Source organism: Xyrauchen texanus, chromosome 31, assembly GCF_025860055.1.
Source record: "Xyrauchen texanus isolate HMW12.3.18 chromosome 31, RBS_HiC_50CHRs, whole genome shotgun sequence".
Taxonomy (NCBI): domain Eukaryota; kingdom Metazoa; phylum Chordata; class Actinopteri; order Cypriniformes; family Catostomidae; genus Xyrauchen; species Xyrauchen texanus.
The window spans coordinates 17,397,130-17,423,704 of NC_068306.1; the positions used below are offsets into that span (position 1 = coordinate 17,397,130).

At 36.0% G+C, this 26,575-nt stretch overlaps 1 protein-coding gene across 2 annotated transcripts; it reads left to right on the plus strand.

Moving 5' to 3' along the window:
- The first annotated feature begins 413 nt into the window (after positions 1-413).
- On the plus strand, positions 414-24,341 carry LOC127624653 (leukemia inhibitory factor receptor-like). Of its 2 annotated transcripts, none has more exons than XM_052099469.1 (18): positions 414-615; positions 6,120-6,243; positions 11,786-11,964; positions 12,060-12,210; positions 12,846-13,097; positions 14,026-14,152; positions 14,284-14,402; positions 14,540-14,679; positions 14,835-14,988; positions 15,179-15,240; positions 16,353-16,563; positions 16,643-16,825; positions 17,460-17,561; positions 17,890-18,060; positions 18,144-18,257; positions 18,783-18,876; positions 19,005-19,068; positions 19,860-24,341. In XM_052099469.1, the coding sequence occupies exons 2-18, from the start codon at positions 6,132-6,134 to the stop codon at positions 20,286-20,288; spliced, it is 2,664 nt and encodes an 887-aa protein (XP_051955429.1). In that variant the 5' UTR covers positions 414-615; positions 6,120-6,131; the 3' UTR covers positions 20,289-24,341. The 2 variants fall into 2 exon arrangements, with proteins under 2 accessions (XP_051955429.1, XP_051955428.1); XM_052099468.1 differs by having other exon boundaries at positions 11,783-11,964; positions 19,860-24,340.
- Positions 24,342-26,575: the final 2,234 nt, after the last annotated feature.

Consider the following 26,575-nt stretch of genomic DNA (forward strand, 5'->3'; position numbering starts at 1 on the left):
AGGAAAACATAATATTGTTTGAATTTGCTTTAATTTTTCTGTTTCAATATTTTAAATGTGATTCATGCTTATTTTTTTTATCTGCACTTATTATTTTTTTATTCTTGCTTATTAGTTTTGGATCCGTGACCGCAATAGGCCTACTTACGGTATTTTGATCCCATACATAAAGTTCATTGGACACACCTTAACCTTTCGTGAAAACATTACCCAATAACATCCTAAGAACACATTTTTTGTGTTCTTAGGAACAAACCTTTCAGTAAACAATATTACTCTCAGTGGAAGTGCCCTACCCTGTAAAATCGTAGATCTTGTAGCCAAATGCCTTAGGGTTTTTTTTTATGTATTGCTGCCATTAACCGACAGCTGTTATTTGATGCTTTTTCCAAACAATTCCTTTAACTCGCAACTTCCCGCACGTTCCCCACTGAGATCCTCCCACTGCACGTCATCTGCTCCCTCACTTCGAAATGAACTTCTATTGCTCTGTAAAGCTCAGTTAGTTGAAGTTTTAATGTTTTTTAGTGACTTTTGCGAATACGTACGAGAATAAACAAAGGCGGATAGTTGCCGACTGTGCTATATGTGGCTACGAAACACGTCTTCTCTCAGGTAGGTGATTATTCTAGGGGGACGTTCACACACGTTTTTCCTTCCCTATGAACTGTTTTTAAGTTGTAAGTTCTATGTTAAGTTTCGCTTGATTTCAGCGTTTCGATCAGTTTTTTAGACGCAGTGTCTACAAAAAGTATAAGAACGTATTTTTTTACGCTTCTCGTTGCACAATTTGTTCGGCCATTTGCTCCGACTATATTTTTTCAGCGTAATAACACTGGAGTGTAATGGGTTTATTTTCTAAACTTTGTTAACTGCTCATAAAAAGGTTTTGAATGAAATTAGGAAAATGTCTATATTTTCTATGAAAGTCAACATACTAAACATACTAGATCAAGGTGGGGGAAAGGTGCCCTGAGTTGTTCGTGACAGGCTACTCAGCCTTAAAGTCTCTAAATGGTTAGGATTATAGATGTTCATTAAGCATTCTTAAATTCTGAACAAACAAAGGATAACATAAACAACGGTATAGGTACACCATGACACAGGGTCTTGAGAAAATAAGTATCAACCATGTGATTGCTGGGCAAATTTGACAAAGGTGCCTTTAAAACAGCACCAATTCTCCTAGGTACACCTGGACACAGTCTTTCTTGGTTGTTGGCAGCTAGCATGTTTCAAGCTTCATAGACAATTCACCACAGTGCTTCTATCTATTTAGGCTGTCTCAATTGCTTCTGTTGCTATATGTAATCTCAGACAGACACAATGTTCAGTGGGGGCCATGACATCTATTCTAATCTTTTCTATTTGCAAAAGTAATGTTTGGGAGTCTAACATTTGTATTTCCCATTGACACACTAAAGCTGAAGATAGAAATAACCATCTTAAGACAAATGCTTTTGTGAAACATGTCTCATCATGTACTCACCCTCATGCCATTCTAGAAACATGGATTTCTTTCTTCAAAGTTCTAACCAACATTTACTTGCATTGTATGGACATACAGAGCTGAAATATTCTTCTAAAAATGTTTTCATTTGTGTTCAGCAGAAGAAAAAATGTCATACACATCTGAAATTTCATGAGGCTGATTAAATGATGATAGAATTTTCATTTTTGGGTGAACTATCCCTTTTATATATTTTGTGTTATTAAAAGTTGTTAACATTGTAAAATTCATAATTTTGTTGTGTTTTTTGTTTTGTTTTTTTGGGTGGTGCCTAGGGCAGTGGTTCCCAACAGGGGGGTCGCGGCCCACAAGGGGGCCTCAGCGAGCTCGGGGGGGGGGGGGTCGAAAAATTTGAAAAGTGTTGAGCAGTGAGGAGAAGATTATATTAGATTAGCTAATTTTATCTGACCAAAAAATGGACAAATTTGTAATTCGTCCTCCACAAAAACGACAGAGTCCCACTGATTCGCCTACAGCTGCTGATAGTAATGACCCAGGAATACTGGACCCAGGTGAGGAAGCTCCCACCAAGTCTGATCGCGGTGCTACCAGTGCTAGCAATACGGCAAACACGAAATGCAGGAAATACCAAGATAGCTCTACCTGAAATATGGTTTTATTTCATTTTCTCGTAGCAAAGAGTCCCTGCCCCAGCCACAGTGCATTTTCTGAGCCAAAGTCCTTGCTAACGAATGCATGAGGCCGTCCAAACTAATAAGACATTTTCAGACAACTCATCCCCAATACCGTGACAAGCCAAGGGCATTTTTTGAGCGCAAGGCAAAAGAATTGACACTCTCGCAAAATGAGATGAGGGAAGTCACAGCTACTAACAAGAAACTTTCAAAAATATCGTATACAGTTGCTGAAAAAAATCGCCAAAGCAAAGAAAGGGCATACAATTGCAGAGACTTTGATTTTGCCATGCGCAACAGTGATTGTCAAGGAATTATTTGGAGAGGATAAATCAAAACAATTGGCCAAGATACCATTATCAAATAATACAGTCAAACGTCGCATCGCAACCATGTCAGAAGACGTGAGAGATCAGCTTTCTGCGTGACTTCGTGGTAATAAATTCGCACTTCAAGTAGACGAGTCTACTGATGTGTCAAAAATGGCACAACTCCTCGCATACGTTCGTTATGAATGGGAAAACGAAATAAAAGAAGATTTTTTGTTTTGTAAAGAGCTGCGTACCACGACGACGGCAAATTATATTTTTGAAACTTTGGATAATTTCATGAAATCAAATGAGATAAACTGGAGCGACTGTATTGGGGTCTGTACTGATGGAGCTGCTGCGATGACTGGCAGGCAGTCCGGGGTAGTTCAGCGTATCAAAAGTGTTGCACCCCTTGCGATTTCAACGCACTGCTTTGAATTTCTTGCGGACAAGAGACCAGACCTTGCTGAGTTTTTGGACAGTGACAAATGGCTCGCTCAACTCAGCTACCTTTCAGACATATTCGGTGAAATGAACAAGCTTAACAGAGCAATGCAAGGTTCAAACATAAACACTGTGGTGCAGCATGAACGAGTAGAGGCTTTCAAAAGAAAACTACACATGTGGAAAACCTGTGTCTCCTCCGGAATCAGTGACATGTTCGAGCACACCCATCCATTTATTGCAGAAAAACATTTTAATTTTAAAATCATTCAACATCAAATAACTTTGATCATTATTTCCCAGCTCTAACTGAGGAGCAAGCAGCTGATTTTCTGTGGATCAGAAACCCCTTCACTGAGAACATTGAAGCAAAGCTTCCAGCTACTCTGCCATCATGACTTCTGGATGAGCTTATAGAAATATCCTCTGATGCCAGCCTGAGAGCCGTTTCAGTGAGGTCCCATTGGAATCATTCTGGTCTGAAATTGCAGAAGAACACACAGTCTGTCACACAGCTGCAATGAAGGTGCTGATTCCCTTCAGCACCACCTACCTTTGTGAAGCTGGATTTTCAACCATGACAGCCCTTAAAACCAAACACAGGGCCAGACTGACCCTTGAGGATGATATGCGTCTTGCTTTGTCAAAGATCGCTCCACGTATTGACCAAATTATTACTCACTGCCAGCAACAATCCTCACACTGATTGACAAAGCCTCACAAATAACATGCAGTAAACATACAAGTATTGTGGTCCCAGACAGCATTCATTTTGTAATAGCCTATATTCATTTTTTTTTCATACACACTAATGTGAATACTGATATTTTTGTTATTTCATTTCAAATAGGGCCAATTTATAGGCTACTTAGGAGTAAATAAATAATTACAAATGGCCCACTGATGTTTTTGTTATTGTATTTTCAATAGTATGGCTTTTATTTTTGCATAAATATATATGGTTACAGTAATAAACATACCGTTTGTTTGAAAACAAAAAAAATTGTCATCCTTACTGCAAGCTTACAAGAGCGATAATATCATTAAATGTGAAGGGGGGGCCCTAAAATATTTTCTTGGGAAAAAGGGGGTCTCAGACAAAATAAGGTTGGGAACCACTGGCCTAGGGCACCAAGTAAGCCAGAAATCTAATGAGAGCTAAGCAGTAAAGTGCATTTGGTTTGTCTGCCTCATTCAAGGGGTCTGTTCTTTTTTAAAGAGACTGTGTAGCCTATATTTACTGTAAAATCAACTGGATACAGTTTTACAGTAAAGCATTGTAAACATATGTTATTTGCAACATTAATAAATATTCTTTCAGTATTTGCAGAATAAATGGTCAAATCATTTATTTTAATAGAAAATAGTCATTAGACCCATGGTCATGACCTCATCCATTAAGAATGATTACTTTGCATGAAATTCCATAATGATCTACTAATGTATAATACAGCAATTGTACAGATGTTTTGAATAATCTCACCTCAGCACCAGGAACTGCAATATAATGCAAAAAGGCAAACATTTTGAAGTCATTGTTTTGTAGGAAATGATGTGTGTGATCCTCCAAATGAGAAGGCAAAAATTCAGGATCCATTTAGGTTCAATACAAATATAATTAAGATTTTGAAAGCTATGTGACCTTGCAATTCACTGATCATTTACTTTATATATCAATTGCGTTTTATAGACATTATATGTTGTACTGTATATAGGCCTACAGTATATGAACATTAATTGAGTTTTAAATCCCCTTAGCAGCATGACATGAAGCTTGGACATACAGTACATGACAAATTGAATCAGTGATATTAAGTGATAACTTACTTTCATAAAAACAAAGCAAAGCACTTTATTTATTGTGATGTCCCTGGAGTCCTTGATATTGTTGCTGTGAGTGTAGTAGGCTTACTATTCTTTTTGTGTTGTTTTAGATGGTTAAGTTAGTTTTGATGTATTTGTTCTTGGTGCATTTGAAAGTGAGTTTTATCTCTTGGACAAGATAAATATATATTTGATTATGTGTACATTTGTGTTGATCAAACCTTTTAATTCATTCCCTATCTGTGATCTGTAAACTGTTGATTCATTTTCATATAGCCGCATTGTTGTAATTCTTATCTACAACTGATATTTAGCCTTTCATTGTCTCAATTTTCCAAATGTCAATACTCCAATATACCGTAGACATGCACCAAAAACTAGTTTTTGCTTTGCCTTAACATCATGATCAATTTGATCAAATTGAATTTGTGTTCATTGCTCAGTGGATTTCATGTTCTTGAGTCTTTCCTATGCTTCCAAATTAACAAGATGTTTTTTTATTGACCATCCAAAGAGTATTGACCATCAAAGTGTTTTCAAAAGTCAAAAAATTATGTTTTGAATACACTGCCTGGTCAAAAAAAAAAAAAAAAAATTCACATGCTCTAATATTTAGTTGGACCGCCTTTAGCTTTGATTACGATGTGTATCCGTCATGACATTGTTTCGACAACAATATGCAATGTCACAACATTTATTTCCATCCAGAGTTGCATTAATCTTTGGCCGAGATCTTGTATTGATATGAGAATCAAGCAACTCCGTAAAGTCTTCTCCAGCACATCCCAAAGACTTTCAATGGGGTTAAGGTCAGGACTCTGTGGTGGCCAATTCATGTGTGAAACTTTCAGCAATTTTTGCTTGATAAAGGCCAATAATTTGCCCCTTCTGAAACACAGTAACATATTTTCCACGACCACGGAATACGTCTTTCGACATGGCTGTTTAGTAAATGAGAAGTGACATGCTGCATCAGTTAGGGTTCAAAGAATTGTTGCCAGCTGAAACATATTAATCACTGCAATAATGATGCAATCATTGGCTCTTAAGGATCTGCGTATTTAAATCCAAATGGCGACTTATTATTGTTATTATTTTTTTGGCCAGGCAGTGTGTATACATTTATGTTTCGGGGGCATGGGCTGTGGTGTAGTGGTTATACACATGCTGCTGGTGATGAAGGTTTGAATCCTGCTTGTGTCATGTCTCGATCTCATCCCTTTTTTATATTCATCCACTTTGTACACTTTGTTATAAATTAAAGCCTAAAAGGCCATTAAAATTAATGAGAAAGAAAGATAATTTTCCATTTTGAGTTCTGAGCTGTTGACAGTTTACTTGCATTATAGTCATTTAGCCATGATTAATGGATTTTTGTTTTTGTTTCTCTTGCAGATCTAGTTGCTAATGGAAGCATTGGTGGGCATTTACACACCCAGAATCTTCGGAGCTCAGATCATGTCAGTCTGGTGTTTATGTGCTTTGCTCCTTTCTCTGATTGATCAAACAGAACAGGATGGTGAGTTTGAGTATTTGTTGTAATATGATTTGAATGTAATGTAATGCTTATAAAACATTAGTTACTAATATATATATATATATATATACACACACACACACACACACAGTATATATACACCATTCAGCCACAACATTAAAACCACCTGCCTAATATTGTGTAGGTCCCCCTTATGCCGCAAAAAATATCGCCAATCTGCAGTTCAGAATAGCATTCCGAAATGCTGTACTTCTTACCCCAGTTGTACAGAGCGGTAATCTGAGTTACCATAGACTTTATCAGTTTGAACCAGTCTGGCCATTCTCTGTTGACCTCTCTCATCAACAAGGCATTTCCGTCCACAAAATTGTCACTCACTGGATGTTTTTTGAGTAAATTGTTGACTGTTGTGTGTGAAAATCACAGGAGATCAGCAGTTACAGAAATACTCATACCAGCCCCTTCTGCAGCAACATTGGGAGTGTTTTAAGCAGCAGGGAACTTCACACTGCTCTAGTGATCTGTGTGAAGATGGGGCCAGCAGGTCAGCACAGGCTTTTAAACAGATGGGTGAAACACCATTGCTGCCTAATGCTTTCTTTGTCTTTTGTTTCCGGGAGACCCGGCACACATCCTTGTTTCCTCAACTCTTTCTATGCTCACCCCTGAAAGAGTTGAGAACCTTCCTCTTTTTTCATCACTTCTTCCTAATTCCTCTTCCTTTACCCATTCTGCCTTTTCTCAGTTTGCACCTCTTCTTAGTCTTTTTTTTTCCTCTTCTTCTTTCTCATTGTTTGTTTGCTCTGAATATTCATATTTGACCTCTTTTATAGATGGCAAAGTTATGATAGTTGTGTGAAAAATAGTATTTTCTTTGCTGTGATTATTACTAGCACAGCAGATATCTATTTAAAGGGATTTGACAACCTGACGTGAATTTGAGAATATAACTTTAATGTAGTTGTCTGTGTTACTGTTTTGAAAGCATGAATCTTGGATCAGAGAAATTTGTGGGTAGTCTTTCAAGAAAATTATAAAAATCAAGAAAAAGCTGAGTTTGGAGAAATATGTAAAACCGATGTCTTCGTTTTCTTCTAGAGTGCAACAATTCATAGATTAATTGATTTTAATGATAACTTATAAACTTATCTACTCAATCCGTGAAGCTGACTCAAAAAATGACTAAAATCACATCTGTTCCATAAGCACTTCAATCTGTCTTGAATACTACTATTCTGATGCTAGTGAAACTTTGTAATGCAGCACTTTTCGTACCACTGTCTCCTTAAAATCATTCGCTTATAATGTATTCCTCTTTTGTAAGTTGCTTTGGATAGAAGCGTCTGCCAAATGAGCAAAACCACGCCATGGTCAATAAACAAGGTGCAGACTGTCCACTCATTAGCGAAGAAAGAAAAGACGCAAAACTAAAAAGTCTCTCAGGAAGTGTCTCATCTGTTGGCTGCACACAGCTACCACTTGACCTACCAACAGTGTAGGGAAAAGTAAAAAAAAACTTAAAAGTGACTACAGAACCATCAAGGAAATGTGGAAGTGGTTCGACCAAATGGATGTTATCTAAACCGGCGAGCAATGGGAGGGAGTGTGCCTGGACAAAGCCATGATGGAGGATGTATGTTTTGTTATGTTAACTATAATCTGCTTGAAAGCTTCACTTTATTTAGTTGACCAGCTACTGGAAGCTTGCTTCTAAAACAGCCAGGCCATTTTAACTGTTACACTTGTGTGAAAAAAATCACCATGCAACAACTACTTTATGCAGCACAATGAGCTACTTGCTAACAGCTAGAGGTTGTGTTATTGTTTTGGTCCGTTTGTGTCATTTTTAAGAAGACATCACGGCAGTAGAGGCGGCGCAACTATAACGATCAGCCTATAATCTCACCCACATTGTTGCGGCACTAAACTGCAGTGGAAAAGCTCAGAAAAGTAAAGTGAGTTGAGGCGAGTCGAACTGTAATGTGCAGTGGAAAAGTGCCATAAGTGACGTAATCGAGTCTCATTTCACCTTTAAACTGCTTATTTATTTGTACATATTGGGATATTTCGCAATAAACTTAAAAAAATGTGTTTCTATACTTATAATCAACAACCAAAAATAAAAAGTTTGATATTCCCATCATTTTGTTTATCCAATTCCATAATTTGCAATGCTTCATGGGATTGTAGTTTGTACCCTCGTAAAAGACAGTAAGTAAACAGCCTTTTACCTTTGTCTTTTTGTTCGATTTTAAAATATTTTTTTGCCTCAAAAAATTATGGTGGATTTTATGAAAAGCCTATGCAAAACATTTATGGGAAAAATACTTCTGGAACCCAGACTCTAAATAAGCAGTCGCTTCACTATGATCATTTCATGTGAACAGTGGCGGACTGGCCATTGGGAGAACTGGGACATCTCCCCCAGGGCCGACTGAGAAATAGGGCTGTGACATGGCAAAGTGAGTGGTGATATGATGAAGTGGGCCACGAAACAGTGCCGCAATATGGAGAAGGGTACAGTACAAGGGCGAGTCTAGCCCCTTTTTAGGGGTGCTTCAGCACCCCTAAAACTTGGAGTAAGAAATGTTGTTATTCTAAAATTTTTGTTCGTCTTTGACAAGGTTAAATAATGTCCAAAACATACTCTGTAGTTTGTGGTTTAAAATGTATGTGTTAAGGATGAAAATGAAAACACCCCCGCTTAGCAAATGGTGTCATCCTCTTCTCTTCTTCTACTTCTCCTCTGTACCTGCACCGCTCAGCACGACCGTCATCCAGCGCAAAACACACGCAGAGGGAGAACCCGTTATGTAGTGTTGTGAATCAACTAAGTTGCTCCAAAGCTGTGTCTCACACTTCTTTCCTTTTACCTAGAGTTGTTCCGATTCCGAAACCATATCGGTGAGTACTGGAGTCAGTATCCTAAATCACCATGGTACACCTATAATAAGTGTTTATTTTCGGACTATTTTAGTCCAGCTGGTCGCCGCGCTGTGGAGTAGCACAGGACCTGGGTGACTCGGTCCATAGTCATAAACGGAGAGAAGTAGCGCCGGTTACAATGTTCTTCCGCAAGATGCATGCAGTTCTGTTTATTAACTGCTAGAGCGTGAAACATAAACAGCAGCGCGACAAATAAACTGCGTACCTGTGTAGTGCGTACGTGTGTCTCTGTTGGTAAAGTTTATCGTTAATTTGATACTCATTTTAACAATCGGGAGTCATGTAAACATGACATCACGTGCGTCTTTTCTGGTCAGTCGTCATGGAAACATGAAGCCCTGGCGTTTGGACCAGAGTGAAAACAAACATATCACTGTTACACCACCAGTATGTGTGAAAACACTCACTGTGGCTTTTTAAATGAATTGTTATTCATTCCTAGATTTATATCTGTTATTTTTCAGTTGTGGCTGACTATCAAACTAGACAATAAAAGAAAGTTTAATGTTTTTCTTTTGCTGTATTTATTCATTCCTCACACACAGAGGATTTAACCTGAACCAGGCTTAACTCCTGAACTCCTAGCATTACTCTCTCTCTGTGTGTGTGTGTGTGTGTGTGTGTGTGTGTGTGTGTGTGTGTGTGTGTGTGTGTGTGTGTGTGTGTGTGTGTGTGTGTGTGTGTGGCCTGCCAGTGAGCAATGGACATACGACAGTTCTTTAAAAGAAAAAAGACAGATTCAGGTGAGAGACTAGAGACAGTCCATAATGACCTCTGTCTTTTTTTTGTTCTTCTGAAAAGTGTTAAGCTAAAGTAACAGATAATGCAAACCAGCTATCAGTTGTTGTATCAAATTACTTATCTAGGCAATGGTCCCCTGCTTTTATTTTTTTTATTTATTTCAAACCCACAATGGAGAATACAGCTTCTCTTGTGGAAGGAATTTGTGATTTAAAAAAGTTTCTAAGCCCAATAATAATAATAATAAAGACATTTAAAATGGCACGCCTCTGTGTGCCTTTTGATCATATCCTTAGAATCTGTAAATGGTCTCCATAAACTTTTTGTGACATGACAAACTGACCTCATCTCTCCTGCCTACAATATATTTGTGTATGATTGTCAGTGCCAAGTCAGGGAGATGGAGAAGGAGAAAGGGAAAGGGAGAGCATGCAGGAAGAACCAGGTGAGGAAACAACAACAATAAATTGACATATAGTGAATAGTGGCAAGCAAAACAGTAACTACTCATACTCCTATACTAACTTATTGGCATTAAGTAGCCTATATTACATTTACTTTTTGTAACATTATTTTACACCACATTTTTTTCATAATAAAGGAGGAGGAAAACAACAGGGAGAGTCCATAAGGGATGAGAGGGAATTGACTAGTGAAAGAAATGAAGAGACGGAGGGAGTGCAACATAGAGACCACCAAGCCAAAGCAGCAGAGACAGAAGAGAGCTGTTTAGACTTAGGGGATAAGGACACTGGTCCTAAACAGTTAAAGCTGTCTCAATACCCTCATACTCAGTTTGGCACACAAAAAAGAGCCTTTCAAGAACCATTTTTTGTAAATAATTTCCAGAAGATGAATTACATTTTGTTGTCCAAGTACCTGTTACTTTGTTCAATGACAATAAAGTTGAATCTAATCTAACCAATCTGATGACTGTTGATACAAAAGGAGGCACATGGAGTTAACAGTCAGGAAAACCAGCTGAGTGAAGAAGGTTTTGTGTTTGTTACAGGGGGCTGTCTGTGTGAACTCTCACAATTAAGCTGGTGCTCTGAAAAGGTCTCAAATTTTGGAGTTAGTTGAACCAATGTTAAAATGATAAAGTTATTTTTCAATAGACATATTTTTTATTTTTGTGTGAAAAGAGGGTGGGTGGTGGCAGTGGGGCTCATTGGGTGCTCAGCACCCCTAAAGCTCTGACCCTAGAATCACCCCTGGTACAACAAAACACATTAATTGAATTACATGATGGGAGGGGTTGAAACTCGACTGGCCTCAACCTTATTGCCCAGCCCTCGTGGCAGGAAATACATCGGCAGAGAAAGTTGTTGCGGGCGGGGGGGTTACTGTTTTTGATTAAACATAAAGAAAATAGATATTTTTTTTTTTACAAGAATGGATTAATCGTTTATAATAAAAACAGCAACTTCTAATAAGAAAATAAGAAGTTTCAATTTTGATTTCATGCCAAATTTAAGTAATATGTCTGAAAGTCATATTATAGATGCCAAACGACATCTGCAAACAACAATGCTAGACCTTTTCTCAGAAATAACTTTTCTTAACCTTTTGTGCAATGACTTGTCAAGGTAATTTTAATGGATGCATTTACATCAGTTCACCTCAAGTTCACACAGGTGTCCTTACAGAGTCAGCAGAGTTAACGCTGGTTAACTATGGACATGTGTCACTCTTTAAAAGTTCTCCATTAAAGATTTAACTATTGGTAAACTATTAATAATAAATTGCTCCTTATTTGAATTGTTGGCTTCCTGAGACCTTTGACAGCAGAATTAAAAGAATATATATATTTACATTTAATTTGTATATACAGTATATGTATTTGTGAATGTGTCTGTATTTACTGTATCAGCAGGGCACCAACTGTCAGTAAAAGAGGTGACAGTGTATCCAGAAAAAAGTGACATATCTGATAATGGTGAATGGGTGTTGAATGTTAAATGGAGAGATGAGTTTGCTGAAAGTAACCAACCTGAGAAACTCACTTATGACATAGAAGTGCTTCGCACTGAAAAGATGACGACCGTTCACTACGTATGTGGCTATTAATCTTTTGCAATGTTTCCATTATGGCAAAAGAAAGACTAATATGCCAGAGTTAATTTTTTTTATGTGAAATGCTATATTAGGAGACCATACAGGTGACGCCAGACCTAGCAGTCCTTCATCACTGGAAATGGACCTCATCTTTACCACTGCAGTGCACCTCCCATTCGGTCAAATTGAGGCGCAGAGATCCGCATCAGACCAGCAACTGGACACAGTTATACACTTACGAAGGTTTGTGGCCAAAGGTCATACCCGCTTGAGACTTCAAAAGAGATATTGTTATGCATGTTTAACCATGTTCTGTTGATTTTATAGTTTTTAATGTATGGGGTCCCAGAGGCCGCAATGATCTATAATAATAGGAATTTTGAAATGAATTAATTATTTTCAATTCCAATTATTTCAATATGTTTTTTCTGATCTAATCGGGTCCCCACTGGTCAGATATTATTGAAGCGGTATCCCTATTAGTTACCACAAAGCAAATATGCACAATTTGACTGGAATCCATTCTAGTAACATTTTTGTTTGCACCCAGTTTGCCCTAGCAAATGTACATTGTAGAAAAATACATGAAAATGAAAGAAAATTTTTTATTGTGTTTTTAAACTAGGGTCTCTTAGACGCTAAGCTAAAGTAATGTAACATATTTCATGAAAGGCCTTTGATGTGTCTTATTAAGTTTGTAATATTGTTTAGAATAATTTCTCATAAGATTAGGAAAATTCATAGTATTAACTTGACTTTTACATGTTAATTGAATTGAGTCTATTTTTCTTGAGGTCTCTATTGTCCCCCAAACAGAAAATGAGGATAAAACTGACCTGAAAAACACCAAATTCACGGTTTTGTCCCTAAAATAACAGGACAAGATCTACATATTAATGCCAAAACAGAACTCGTCTATCCTTATGACCAAGTTTTCCTGGTTGGGAGCAACGTGACATTCTGCTGCATCTTGAGGACAGAGGAGGTTCAGTCATTCAATTCCTCTAAATTTAAAATCCGCATCAGCAACAGGACATTCATCACTGAACCAGTTCACTTCCAAACCCCTACTGATTCATGGGGAGTGGACCAACATTGTATGGTTGATGGAAGCACAGTATTTATTGGCTGTAAGTGTAAACAAATTGTATCAAATTTGAATTGGTTCGTTTAAATGGTATTTATATAAATAATTTATTTGAAAAATTCAATTAAATTAGAAATGGTTTAGATCCCTGTCAGCTGTAAGATATTTAGAATGTCAGGTAGATTTTTATTCATGGGAAACTGGACATAGTTGAAAATTAGTCCTAGATATTTTGAATATTTTGCCCTCATATGGGATTATCCGCACATTTGCCCAAAAATGGGAACTTCTTACAAATTTATAAGAGATGAAGCCGTTAATTTGTGTAAGCTTTAAATGCAAAAAATACCTTAATTATTGTAATAAACATTATTGTCATTTTTCATGATTTAATTTGTTTGTTTTGCTTACCTCTTAATGAAACCCAAACAGACTGGAATGAATGAAAACCTTCTTTATGAGACTGGACATTTCATGTGTTTATGTTGTATGTACTTTACACACACGTTGGTTAAGCTCCTAACTTTAATTTGTTTTTTTTTTTTTTTTTTTTTGCTAAATTAGTTACATTTTGCTAGAGATTGACTTGAAAATTGGTGACATACTAGTAGTAAAAAGCCATACAATTTAAATAGTTAATTTTTAGGTTTATAGTCTAAATCTGTTATTTGCTGTCCAGAGAAATTGAGATTATAGGAAAAAGAATGACAATTTACAAATTTTAACAATCTTTTAAGCATAATGTTTTTAATTATTTATTAATGAAAGTTATTATAGAGAGTTATCAAACGTTCAAAGAAATGTGCAATACTAAGTGTCTATAATAGAATAATTTAAACAAAAACTCCAATTGTATTTGTATATACCAAATGTTGAACTCTGTATCCATTCATTGGATTTGCATTTGATTGGTTTATTAATGATGTCATAGGCCTCTGGCCTAAAATGTCTAATTTAAATGAATTGTGCAGATCCACCAGATGACCAAAATCTTACATGTGTGACACGGGATCTCAGCTCTGTGGAGTGTCACTGGAAAAATGGCCGAAAAACCCATCTTGAAGGAAATAGAAGTACCAAATACACACTTAATGGAAGGTACGCAAGAAAACATACACCATTATGTGCAATGAGAATCATGACAAATTGTTTGGTGTTAATTTATCATGTAACATGAACAATATAATGTATCAAGTCTTTTATCATGCCTAATGTTTTGTATTTGATAGAGTTTGTACATTTGACCAATGTGTCCTACGTGAAAACAATGTCACAAGGTGGACTCTGATTGCCAGAAATCCCCTTGGTGTGAAGACAATCACTGATTCAGCTGACCCCAAACACAGAGGTAAAACAGACCATTGATCTTAAAGGAGACATGTTTTTTTTTTTTTTCAATGTTAAAGGCTTTTAATATGCAGAGACAACAAGCCATTTATAGGTAGGCACTTTTTTTTATTTAATCTTTTGTTCCATCTTGCACAGTATGGTTGAGAGCACCAAGGAACATACAAACCCGTGTGCTTCATGCAACAAATGCCACTCTTCAATGGAGTTGGGACATGGAAAAATATACTTCCTTTCCAATGACATGTCAAGTGGAGCTCAATGGATTCATTTACAATGTTGGTGTCATCAGTCATTATCTTGCATAAAAATGAACATCCATTCTTTTTCAGATCTCCAATGTTTGTATTGTACTTGCATGTCCATTTTATGCTATTATATGCATTTAAAAGGATTCTTACAAATTTTCCACATATTTTCATGTCTCTCAAAGAAAACCTTCGATGGACTGGGACTGTCATCAATTGTCCTTGAAGATCTGCAGCCCTCTGCTTATTACACCGCTAAAGTGCAATGTGGGTCTTCTAAACACTTTTACAGGTGGGGAGACTGGAGTGAAATGACTACCATCACTACTAAAGAAGAAAGTGAGTATACATCAGCATCAAAACACAAAATATAGAATATATTCATGCTTTAGAATCATTTTTATGTCTAGTGTTAATATGAATTAATTTTTATATCAATTTTAATAGCTACCATATTTATCTTATAAGTAACTAAACCAAAGCAAATATAGAGTCACTTTATTTTGTTGCACTGATAATCTCTCCACAGTTCCAGAAGCAGTAGATATTTGGATGCAATATTTGGAACAAAATACATATATTGTATGGGAGGTATGTGCGGTCTTTCAGCCAAAGATGACAATTCTCTCATAATTTTTTCACCCTTGTGTCATCCCAGATGACTTTCTTCTGCAGAACACAAATGAAGATTTTTTTTAGAAGAATATCTCAGCTCTGTTGGTTCTCACAGTATATGAATGGTGACCAGAACTTTGAAGGCCCAAAAGGCAGTATAAAAGTGTGATGAGGAGGAGGCAACTCCTCTTTATTCCTCTGCTGGCTTATTGAGGCAACTCATTGGCAGGTGTCCATCCTTATGGCCTGGCCACACCCTCCTCCAGTTAAACCCACGTCTTCTGCAATATAATAGGTATGGGTGAGAAACAGATCAATATTTATGTCCTTTTTAACTGTAAATCTATACTTTCATGTTCACTTCCATGTTCTGGTGTGGAAGTGACATTCACATTCAGCCACCTACTGATTGGGGCTGATCAAAAGTGGAGATTTATAGTAAAAAAGGACTTTTTTAGAAATATTGTTCTGTTTCTCATCTACACCTATTATATTGCAGAAGATATGGATTTAACCACTAGAGTCTTTTGGATCACTGTTGTGCCTTTGTGTCATTTTTCATTTGTGACTTGCATTGAATGGACCAACAGAGATTAAATATTCGTCTAGAAATCCCAACCAGGAAAACTTGGTTATAAGGATAGACGAGTGCTGTAGATCTTCTCCTGTTATTTTAGGGCCAAAACAGTGAATTTGGTGTTTATCGGGCCAGTTTTATCCTCATTTTCTGTTTGGGGACAATAGAGACCCCAAGACAATTTCAATAACTCAAGAAGAATATTTGTCTTCCGCATAAAAAAGAAAGCCATAGAGTTTTGGAACAACATGAGGGTGAGTAAATGATGAAGGTCAGACAGAAAATTCTGTCATTATTTACTCACCCTGATATTGTTCCAAAACTCTATGGCTTTCTTTCCTATGCGGAAGACAAAAGGGGAAAAATCTCAATACAAAGGCAGTGGATAGTGCCTTAATCTAAAAATAAAAAAAGCTCCCAACATATCATAAAAATAATCCATTCTCTTTACTTTGTGGCTAAAGCAAAACTAATCATAATTTTCATTTTTTTTATTTTTTATGTTTCAAAGCCTCTAACAAAACAACAAAGTCATGGGATAATTTCAGGCTATGAACTTACAATAAGTGACTCCAAAAACACCATCCACAGAGGATTAGAGACACCACTGTGCCACAATATCACATATGGGAATGATAAAAGGGATCAAATAATCACAATCACAGCTAGAAACTCAGCTGGTCTTTCTCCACCTTCAAGCATCACCATCCCAAGCTATCCAGGTGAGTAGTGAAAAATGAGCTCACTAGAGCATTCAAAGTTTAATGTTTTGAAGATCATATTTTATAATACTCTTCACAGACAATGGAGTCAATATAAGCCATATCAACAGCAGTAATGGTGGCTTTACAGTCTTTTGGAAAGAAAGCTTCAACTCCAGTTGTGGCTATGTTGTTGATTGGGTTTCAACCTACAGTAAAAAACATTGTGCTGTCAAATGGAGGAAGATCCCATCTGGTCACTTAAGTACCTGGATTCCGTCAGGTCAGTTGGGAGCAAAGAAATGAGTATGGTTGTCATTCACTCACACTCACTTCTGAATTGGTATCGGCCAGTATGTTTAATTTGACTTTATCCTTTATTAGTGGTGTTTGCTCAACAGAGAATAATGCATAGACATCTTGTGAGATATACAGACTTAGTGCACATTTGGAATGTGAAGCAATGATTATGGGCTGTACGCTGTAATTAAAAGCAGCTTTATTTTAATGTTGCTATGGGTGTAAGTTATTATTTGAAATATGTGTGAATGCAGGGGCCAAATGTTATGATCACACAATGATTGTTTATTTAAATGTTAGGGGAAAATGCGAACATTATATTATGTTAAGACATTGATGCAATTCTAATTGTTAACTTTCTGCTGAACAGTCCTTTACTGTAAGTCATTTGAAGTCCTCTTTGAGAACCTGTAATTAAGGGAGAGTGATAAAACTAGAACAATATTTGGTTCACGACTACAGTATTTGTGAACAACAATATATTTCAAATGCTTCAAAAATGCCAACCTTGTGTTACAATAACTTTTAATTTCATAGTGACTTTTATAATGATTATTATAATCTTTTTTGTTCTTACACCAATTGCTCTGAAATGGTCTCAAATGATACTTTCACAGAGTTTTTTCAGCCAGGAGTGAGCTATACTATCTCGGTCTACGCTTGTACTGCTGATGCCCCACAGCTTCTGCAGAGGAGAGAGGGTTATGCCATAGAGCAACGTAAGCAGTCAAGATTTAACATTTATTAACTTGATGGAATGTTGGACTCCAAAGTGACTCTTGTTTGTTTTCATATAGACCTTTACAGGCAGCTTTTCAAAAAGCCTGTTGTCTTTTAGGCCACCATCTTTAAAATTATGAATGTTTGGATTCTAGTTACTTTATACTTTGTGTAGCCTTTAAATGCCGAAAATGTCATTATGTCTGTGCACAAAATGTTTATTGTGTTTTCCTTGATTTTATTTATTTATTTATTTTTGGTTCATATTTTTTCATGTTTTGTTTGCATTATCTATTTTACTGTACATTCTGGTTCCTCTGTTTTCAGGACCCTTTGCGAAAGTTCAGAATCTGAAAATCGGTAAACAGGAAGGCAGAAAACTTGAGGTTTTCTGGGACACGGTGCCCTTAGACAAGCAAGGAGGCTTGATACAGGGTTACAGGGTTGTAACATTTCACACTGATTCCAACACAACTATCAGTACTAAAACAACAAAGGGTGCGATTCCTCCTTAATTGACATTCACCATTTCTTTCTGACAATATTATGAATCTCAAATAACCATACGTTTACATTTTTAGAGCTTAAAGTTAGTTTGACATTAGATCCTGGATCCTACATTATCAACGTTAGTGCATATACATCTGCAGGAGAAGGTGATAACGCCACACTCATGTTACTGGTGGAAAAAAGCAGTAAGTGTGTATTTTAACATTGTTATTGGGTTCTATGAAACCTCTGAATTTTTTTTTGTTGAAATGTATCATTATATTTAATGGTGCACTTAGTGATGTTTTTGCTAATTGCTAAATGTATTAAACAGAAAGCAATAATAGTATAATGGTATTTAAAAAATAAACGATATGTTTGAAATGTACACTTCACATAAATTGAAGACTCAAGTCATATTCGTTTTAGAGAAAAAGCTGCTTTATTCTGCATGCTCCTGGGTGCGCATTCATGAGCGCCGCCATGTTGAGATCATATGACCAGATAAATAGTACTTGCTCAATAATCCCCTGTAATAAAATAATCATATTGACATCAATACCTCTGTTTAATGTGTTGCTGCATTTACGCCGCTGTGTCAGTGCAACATATACAAGAATATTACTAAGTGCACCTTTAATAAGCAAATATACTGTAAAATGTATCTACTGTATATACATACTGTGTGACCGTGTTACAATATTGTGAGTAACGTGACAAAATCTGCATAGTTTATCAGATGATTGTGGGCACTGTTGTGGGCTCCAGCGTAGTGGCCCTTGTCTTCGTTATCATTTCAGTTCTTTGCTTCAGGAAGAGAAATTGGTAAGGAAATGTGTTAACTGTTATCTTTTATTCATGTTGATCAGTTTAAGAAAACTAAATATGCTAAGTTTTCAATAGATTTGCCATTTTGTGCTGCAATTAAAACGTCTCCCTTAAAATTCCATCAGGTTAAAGAAAATATTATATCCAGATATTCCTGCACCAAAACTTAAAGGGGAATGGACTAAAAAGGTGAGTTATAGATCAAAATGTCCTAACAGATATTATTGTGACCGGTCTCTTGTATGTCGTGAAGGAGGAAGCGGGGGCCAAGTAAACAGTAAACGTAAATGTTTTATTCACAACCTATTCAGCCTCTACACAAATGCTGGCTTTTTAGCACAATAAATAAACACACTGGAATACTGCTGTCTCAAATGGTTAAGTACATAGTAGTTAAGGCCACCTAATATAAAGTGGGTCCTAGTTTTCTTTTAAGTTATAGTACTTTCTAAAACACTTTTCACTGAAAAGTTTTTTTTTTTTGGCTCAATTAATGCAAAATACTATCTATATTTCCTTCTTGTTCAGTTTCACTCTCAATTCATACACTTAACACCACACATTTATGCCTTACAATGACTCATTAAGGGGCGTACACCCTTAAGTTGTCACAGAAACACAAACATTCAAATTCATGTTTTAAATTGTACATAAATAATACTATTTTAGAAATGTGTAACCCAAGTACACATTTCCTTTGAACCATGCTCTTAATTAAAAGTCAGTAACTGTAATCTGATTACTAGAAATTAAATTGCAATGCTTTACACTACTTTTTGGAAAAATATTAGATTACAGTAACTAATTACTTAATTATCATTTATCTATTAATTATTAATTATCTATTACATCCAACACTGATTTTATATGATAAACATTTTCTGTAATTGAGTCACTGCTTGATCTCCAGTGTTTAATCTGTCCAGTTGATGACCACTGTTGTAAGACTTGATATTCAACAAAGGTTCTATTGGTTGCAGATGTTTTATTGCGACCAGCTGACTGAGGGGTATATGAAGTGTGAGATTCAGAAGGGCTGCAATTCAGAGCATCTTCCAGCGTCACAAGAAAGTGGCAATATCAGCCATACCTCCAGAGTATGTCATGCACGTCCTTTCTATCAGAATACATCTGAATCTCCAGTTGCTGTCTCATCCTCTCCAGCTGATACCCCTTCCAACTCATTGGAGTCTTCATTATTGTGGCTCTGTGTTGAGAAGCTGAGCTCAATTATTGAAAACCCAACATACAATACAACCCTGCTAGGATCAGTCGATGTTTCACAAATATCAGAGCTCACGCTGGAAATGCAGGACTCTTACCTCCCAGCACCTAACTTTGTTCATAATAATTCTGATGTTAAGAACTCATTGGGTTACAAGGCAAGCCCCAATCATTATGACCTATAAATGCATAGATAAACAGACTCTAATGCAGCAGTATATAATGTACATCATCTGAGTTATGCATATGTGAGCACCATTAATAGCTAAATAGTAGAATATAAGACCCACTGTAAATGATGCCTATGCAAACTTGAATGGATGTGGGATACTGAGGGATAGTTCACCCAAAAATGAAAGTTCTAGCATTATTTACTCACCCTCATACCATCCCAGATGTGTAAGTCTTTCTTCTGCTGAACAATATTTCAGCTCTGTAGGTCCTCACAATGCAGGTGAATGGTGACCAGAATTTTAAAGGTCAAAAAGGGACATAAGAGAAAATAAAAGTTGTATGGATTACTTTTATGCTACCTTTATTAAATTCTTCTCTATTAATAAGAATTTTTCTCTTATTAAATTCATGACTTTAGAAGCAATATAGGTGTAGGCGAGAAACAAATCAATACTTAAGCCCTTTTTTATTGATAATCTACACTTTCATTCTGTTGTGGACGTGATTTTCACATTCAGCCACCAACTGGTTTGGGCTGGTCAACAGTGGAAATTTATAGTAAAAAAAAAAGACTTAAAAATCAATCTGTTTCTAACCCTCACCTATCATATAACTTCCGCAGACACGGATTTAACCTCTGAAGTCATATGGATTACTTTCATTCTGCCTATATGTGCTTTTTTGACCTTCTGTGTTCTGGTCACCATTTACATGCATTGTATGGACCAACATTCAAGTCATTTTTATTTCACAACACATCATTTCAAAGCAGCTTTACAGAAGATCTTGCATTAACAGAAAAATAAACTGTAATATCTATAAATTCTTAGTCATGATTGTAAATTGTGTAAAAAAAATAATGATTAAATAATAATTATATTTATAACCCCAGTGAGCAAGCTGAAGGCAACTGTGGCAAGGAACACAAATCACCATAAGATGTTGGTTAATGGAGAAAAATAACCTTGGGAGAAACCAGACACTGTGGTTGCCAGTTCCCCTCTGGCTAAATGCATGAATATAATGCCAATATTAGTTATTTATGTGTAGTGCAAGTCGTGGTTTAAAAATAGTAAACTAAGTAAGTGTTAAGGGTCAGTGTTTAAACAAAGATTTTGTATGAACTGTAAGATTGATGACTAATGCCTTTGAAGTCCATCCTGGATTAACTGCAGAAGTTCACATAGATGCATTGTCTTTTGTTAGTTGGCTGATAAAGGCTTTTATTGGCACTTCATTGATGTCTTATGGTTGGAGTTGGCATCAGTTCATACTCTGAAGTCCATAGTTATTAACTGAAGTGATGTCTGGCTGGCACTGGATGCATTTAGTCATCATCTCTCAGAGACACGTAGCAGTAGAGTCCGACACCAAGCAGGAACGGAGCTGGATCTGGCCAGCTCTGGTAACCTCGAGAGATGAATCCCGAGGTTGAGACAGGGAAACAAATTGAATTATAGTAGCGTAGATGCCATTAAATTGTTTTGCACTATTACAGATCATGATAAATATTTCTGGTTCCGGCAGACCTAACTAAAGCAGTCTAATTGTGAGTTGATGGATAAATTAGGTGTATGCCTGGCTAAAGAGATGAGTCTTTAGTGTAGACTTAAACTGAGTGAGTGTGTCTGCATCCCGAACATTGTTAGGGAGACTATTCCATAGATTAGGAGCAAAACAGGAAAAGGATCTACCTCCTTTTGTGGATTTTAACAGGCCAGAATTTTGCGATCTTAATGAACGTGATGGAATATAGCATGGTAGAAGGTCACATAAGTACCGCGGAGCTAGACCATTCAATGATTTGTACGTAGTTAACACATTTTTTTAATTAATATGAAATTTAACAGGTAGCCAAAGAAACAGTGATAAAATGGGGCTAATATGATCATATTTCTTGGTTCTAGTTACTCTAGCTACTGTATGTTTAACCAATTGAAGTTTATTTATTGAACTTGCAGGACATCCTCCCAGTAATGCATTACAATAAGCTAGTCTTGACGTCATGAACACATTTGTTTTTCGGCAACTGAGAACTTGTCATAACTTCTATATTTCTGAGGTGGAATAATACAGTTCTACAAACATTGGAAATTAGATTTTCAAAGGACAGACTGGTATCAGATATAACACACAAATTCTTTGCTTTAGAAGACGATGTACATCCATCGGGAGTCAAATTATATTTTAGCGGCTTATTTTTAGAGGTTTTTGTCCAACAATTAGTACCTCTATTTTGTCGGAATTGAGTAGAAGGACATTTCTGGCCATCCAATCTTTTATTTCATTGATACACTCTGCTATTTTGGAGAATTCTGAAATTTTGTTGAGTTTCAAAGAAATATTAAGTTGGGTATCATCGTCATAACAGTGGAAACTTATTCCACATTTCCTGATAATATATCACAGGGGAAGCATATACATGGAGAAAAGAAGAGGCCCTTAAACTGATCCCTGTGGCATCCCACCCTTGTTAAAAAAAAATATGCTAAGTATACTTGAAGCCAGACTAAGTTAAGTATGCTTCAATTGTGTTAAATTAGTTAACTTAAAGAGTGCTATTTTGAAACAACTAATTTTGTACTAAGTATATTTTAGTTGTATTTAAATTGTAGTAAAACAAAACTTTAAGTGTATTTAGTGTACTTTTGTGTACTAAATTGGAACAACTTCAAGTATACTTAGTATACTTTAAGTATATGCCAGTGTAGGGTAATTACATGCTTGATTAGTGATATTAAAGTATACTTTATTTGTGTTACAAGTACATTACAAATTAATTGCAAGTACATTACAAATTAATTGCAAGTGTATTCAAAACATACAAACAATATACCATAAGTGTATTATATTTGTGTTACATGTACATTACAAATTAATTGCAAGTGTATTCGAAACATACAAACAATATACCATAAGTGTATTATATTTGAGTAAAAAGTATATGCTCAGTAACACCTTTGGCTTATTCAAAATACTACAAATTGCACACTTTGTCTTCAATATCAAACTGTTATTACTTAGCCATACTTTGTACAATACAGTTTAAACATTACATCGTCTTACACAAGACAGTATTTTAAATGTGTTACTTCCTTCATACACTGTAAAATTGTACATGTTCAGTTTACTTAAAAATTAAGGAAACCTATTGCCTTATTTCTGCAAAGAAAACTTACTTACTAAAATGAAGTTATATTAATGTTCCTATGCAAGTAATGTCAACTTGTTATTCAACTTAATAGTAAATTTGTAGTTAACTTAATTTTTTTTGTTAATGTTCTATAAATTAATTAGTAACCATACTAATTATTTATTAGTAGAATACTCTATTAAGTAAATTAACTTTAATACAATTTGTTCACTTTAAATCTGAAAAACCACTAATCTCAACATGAGTTTACTGTGTCACTTTTAAGTGGTGTACACTTAAAATACTACGTGCAATCGGTTTCCACATTCTCTTTAAGTAAACTGAACATAATTTTTGTAGTTCAAATAACACACCTAACAAGTTTGAAATTCTCAACTGTTTATTTGCATAATAAACATCTGAAACTCTAAGAACAACACAATAAAAAAAACAATCTGTTCGCAAGACTTCGACCTCTTGCTGCTTGACAACATAATATCTGGACCATAAACAAGGTATAGAGCATTTGCAGAACAGGCACTGTGCAAACTCCAAAAAATTATTTATTTAATAAAAAAAGAAAAGAACCTTTACAATTTGGAAAAACCTGCATGTGTCTTTGGAAAGATTCTTAAACTGAACTGCAATTACAGCAAAATATGCCAGAAACAAGTTCAGCTTAAAGTTTTAAGGGTTTGGAGACCCTTAAAAGACAGAAATGTCTTTTTTCTCCCAAAGACAGAAATACCCGCTGAATAAAATCAAATGTGTTTCTCATTGTCTTTGGATGGTCTAAATTTAGAGCATAGATCAAAGCAAAGTGGAGACATACAGAATGTGGCAAATTTGGGACATCATCCATGACAATTCTTCCCTCCATTGCATCCACGTTGAGGGCATGTGGATGTTTGGCAGGCTTGCCTTCAGGTAAAACTGTGAGCAGTCCAACATCTAATTCGCTGAAGCCTGCATCTACATCTGAATCCTATAAGAGAAAGAAAAATAGGAAGTGTGAATTTCTGTTCAGTGCTGGATATATTCTAGTGACCATGGGCTGTTCATTAACCAAAACTTTAAACTTCATAAATTTTTGTTAACCACAGCAGGTGTACAGTGCTCAATGCGAACATCAAGCACAAGGAAATGTAATCAAGCTTTAAATCATGAGAGAGAGGACAAGATTTACAGAGTTACAAAACAGAACATATTGTTTCAGAAGACATTGATGAAATCACTCATCATAAGGGTGAATTATAATGTTTGGGTGAACTATTCCTTTAAACTTTGATTTCTAGTTTACTGTATCATATTGCATGTCTTCAGAAGACTTGGAAAATCACAAGTTCAATGGAATACTTTATTGTACTTTTACATTGATCTGAATAATTAAAGGGCTAGTTCACCAAAAATGAAAATTATCCCATAATTTCTTCACCCTCAAGCAATTCTAGGTGTATATGACTTTCTTCTTTCAGCCAAACACAGAGTTATATTACAAAATATCCTGACTCTTCCAAGCTTTATAATGGGTGTGAATGGAACCTTAGATTTTGAAGCCCAAAAAAGCACCTCCATCCGTCATAGAAGTAATCCATAAGACTCCAGGGGGTTAATCAAGGCCTTCTGAAGTTATGCGTTTTTTTTAAGAAACATATCCATATTCTAACTTTATAAACTATTATCACTGTTATGTGGTAACACCGTCCGCACGCTCACAAGAGAGTCGAGTTCCGGCGTATGACGTGGCGTAGCATAAGCTCCGGTGATAAGTGACAAACGCGAAAGCGCAGCGGATAAAGAAAGCCAGTATTTACAGTTCATAAAGTTATAAATATGGATATTTTTCTTACAAAAATGCATCACTTCACTTTAGAAGGCCTTTATTAACCCCCTAGAGCTGTATGGATGATTTTTTTAATGGATGGATGCGCTTTTGATAATATTTCATAAAATTACTGTTTTTACTGTATTTTGCATCAAATCAATGCAGGCTTGGTGAGCAGAAGAGACTCTTGAACTTTTGAACAGTAGTGTACATCCAACAGAATGATTCTAGCTTTTTTTTACCAATGTAGTTTTTACCCTAAAAACAACTGGATGATTAATGTGGATTATGTGACACTGTGATAATAATGTTTGTTCCAAAAGACTTCAAAGATTAAATGATTAAATGGATGAAACTTGTTTATTAGATATTAAACATATAGATTGTGACAAAACAGGCTGTCAGTCTGTGTGTTGGTGAGGATTTTTCAACTATTTCAGCACGCGATTTTTACATAGTTACGTCCAGTAGGTGGCGGAAAAGCACTGTTATGAGTGAGTCAGCAACTATTCAACGACCATTTCAGTGAAAAAGGCTGCTTTATTCAGAAACAAACAATGCCATGGCAATCAATGTCAATTATTGCTATTTCAAGAGTGAATCCCGCATAAATGCGTATGTAATTCTCGAAACTTTGTGTTTACGTGGGCATTGGCCCTGGCTGGCAGCATGAAAAACAAGATTTATACAAATTCTGAATGGAAATTAGAAAGCATAGAAAGCACACAACGATCGCTCCCTTTACTAAAAAGCTGTTATCCATCTCCGTCGAGATCTCTAGCACTCCTGTAGAACCAGGACTATTAATAATGAAAAAAATAGTAACTTAAGCCTAAATGTTTCCAATTTACGCAAGGAATACAAAAGCCCCGATATGGTGTGGGTAGATATAAAGTAGAAAGATATATAGAGAGACAATTACCCCTCAAAAAAGTCAGTAAGAAGCTTTCTCTTCCCGACCTCGAGTGGAGGTTTATTTTTCTCCATTTTTTAAAAGTTAAAATTAGCTTCAACGGAGCGGCGCCAATCAAACAGTCCTGTCAGTCAACGATGTCATGCGCACAGCACTCTTTAGATGTGAGGCGGGGCGTTTACATTTTAAAGAGACATGGCAACTAGCCAACTTTAAAAAAATTATTGTAAATAATCAATTCACGAAATTAACGTATCCATTGCATGCATTTAATCAGATTTGTTATTATTATTTTTTACTAAAATAATCTGAGGGACCCCCCCCCCCCCAATTCTATTTTTTACTTCTTATGGGGGGGTCCCTAATACCTTATGGGGGGTCCCGGATCCCTCCAGCCCCCCTCAATTCGAGCACTGCCTTTAAAACT

Coding starts and splice junctions, on each gene's coding strand:
- LOC127624653 (XM_052099468.1), top strand. CDS start 6,132: ATGGAAGCATTGGTGGGCATTTACACACCCAGAATCTTCGGAGCTCAG. Junction 6,244..11,782: donor TGATCAAACAGAACAGGATG/GTGAGTTTGAGT, acceptor TTACTGTATCAG/CAGGGCACCAACTGTCAGTA. Junction 19,069..19,859: donor AAGGGGAATGGACTAAAAAG/GTGAGTTATAGA, acceptor TATTGGTTGCAG/ATGTTTTATTGCGACCAGCT.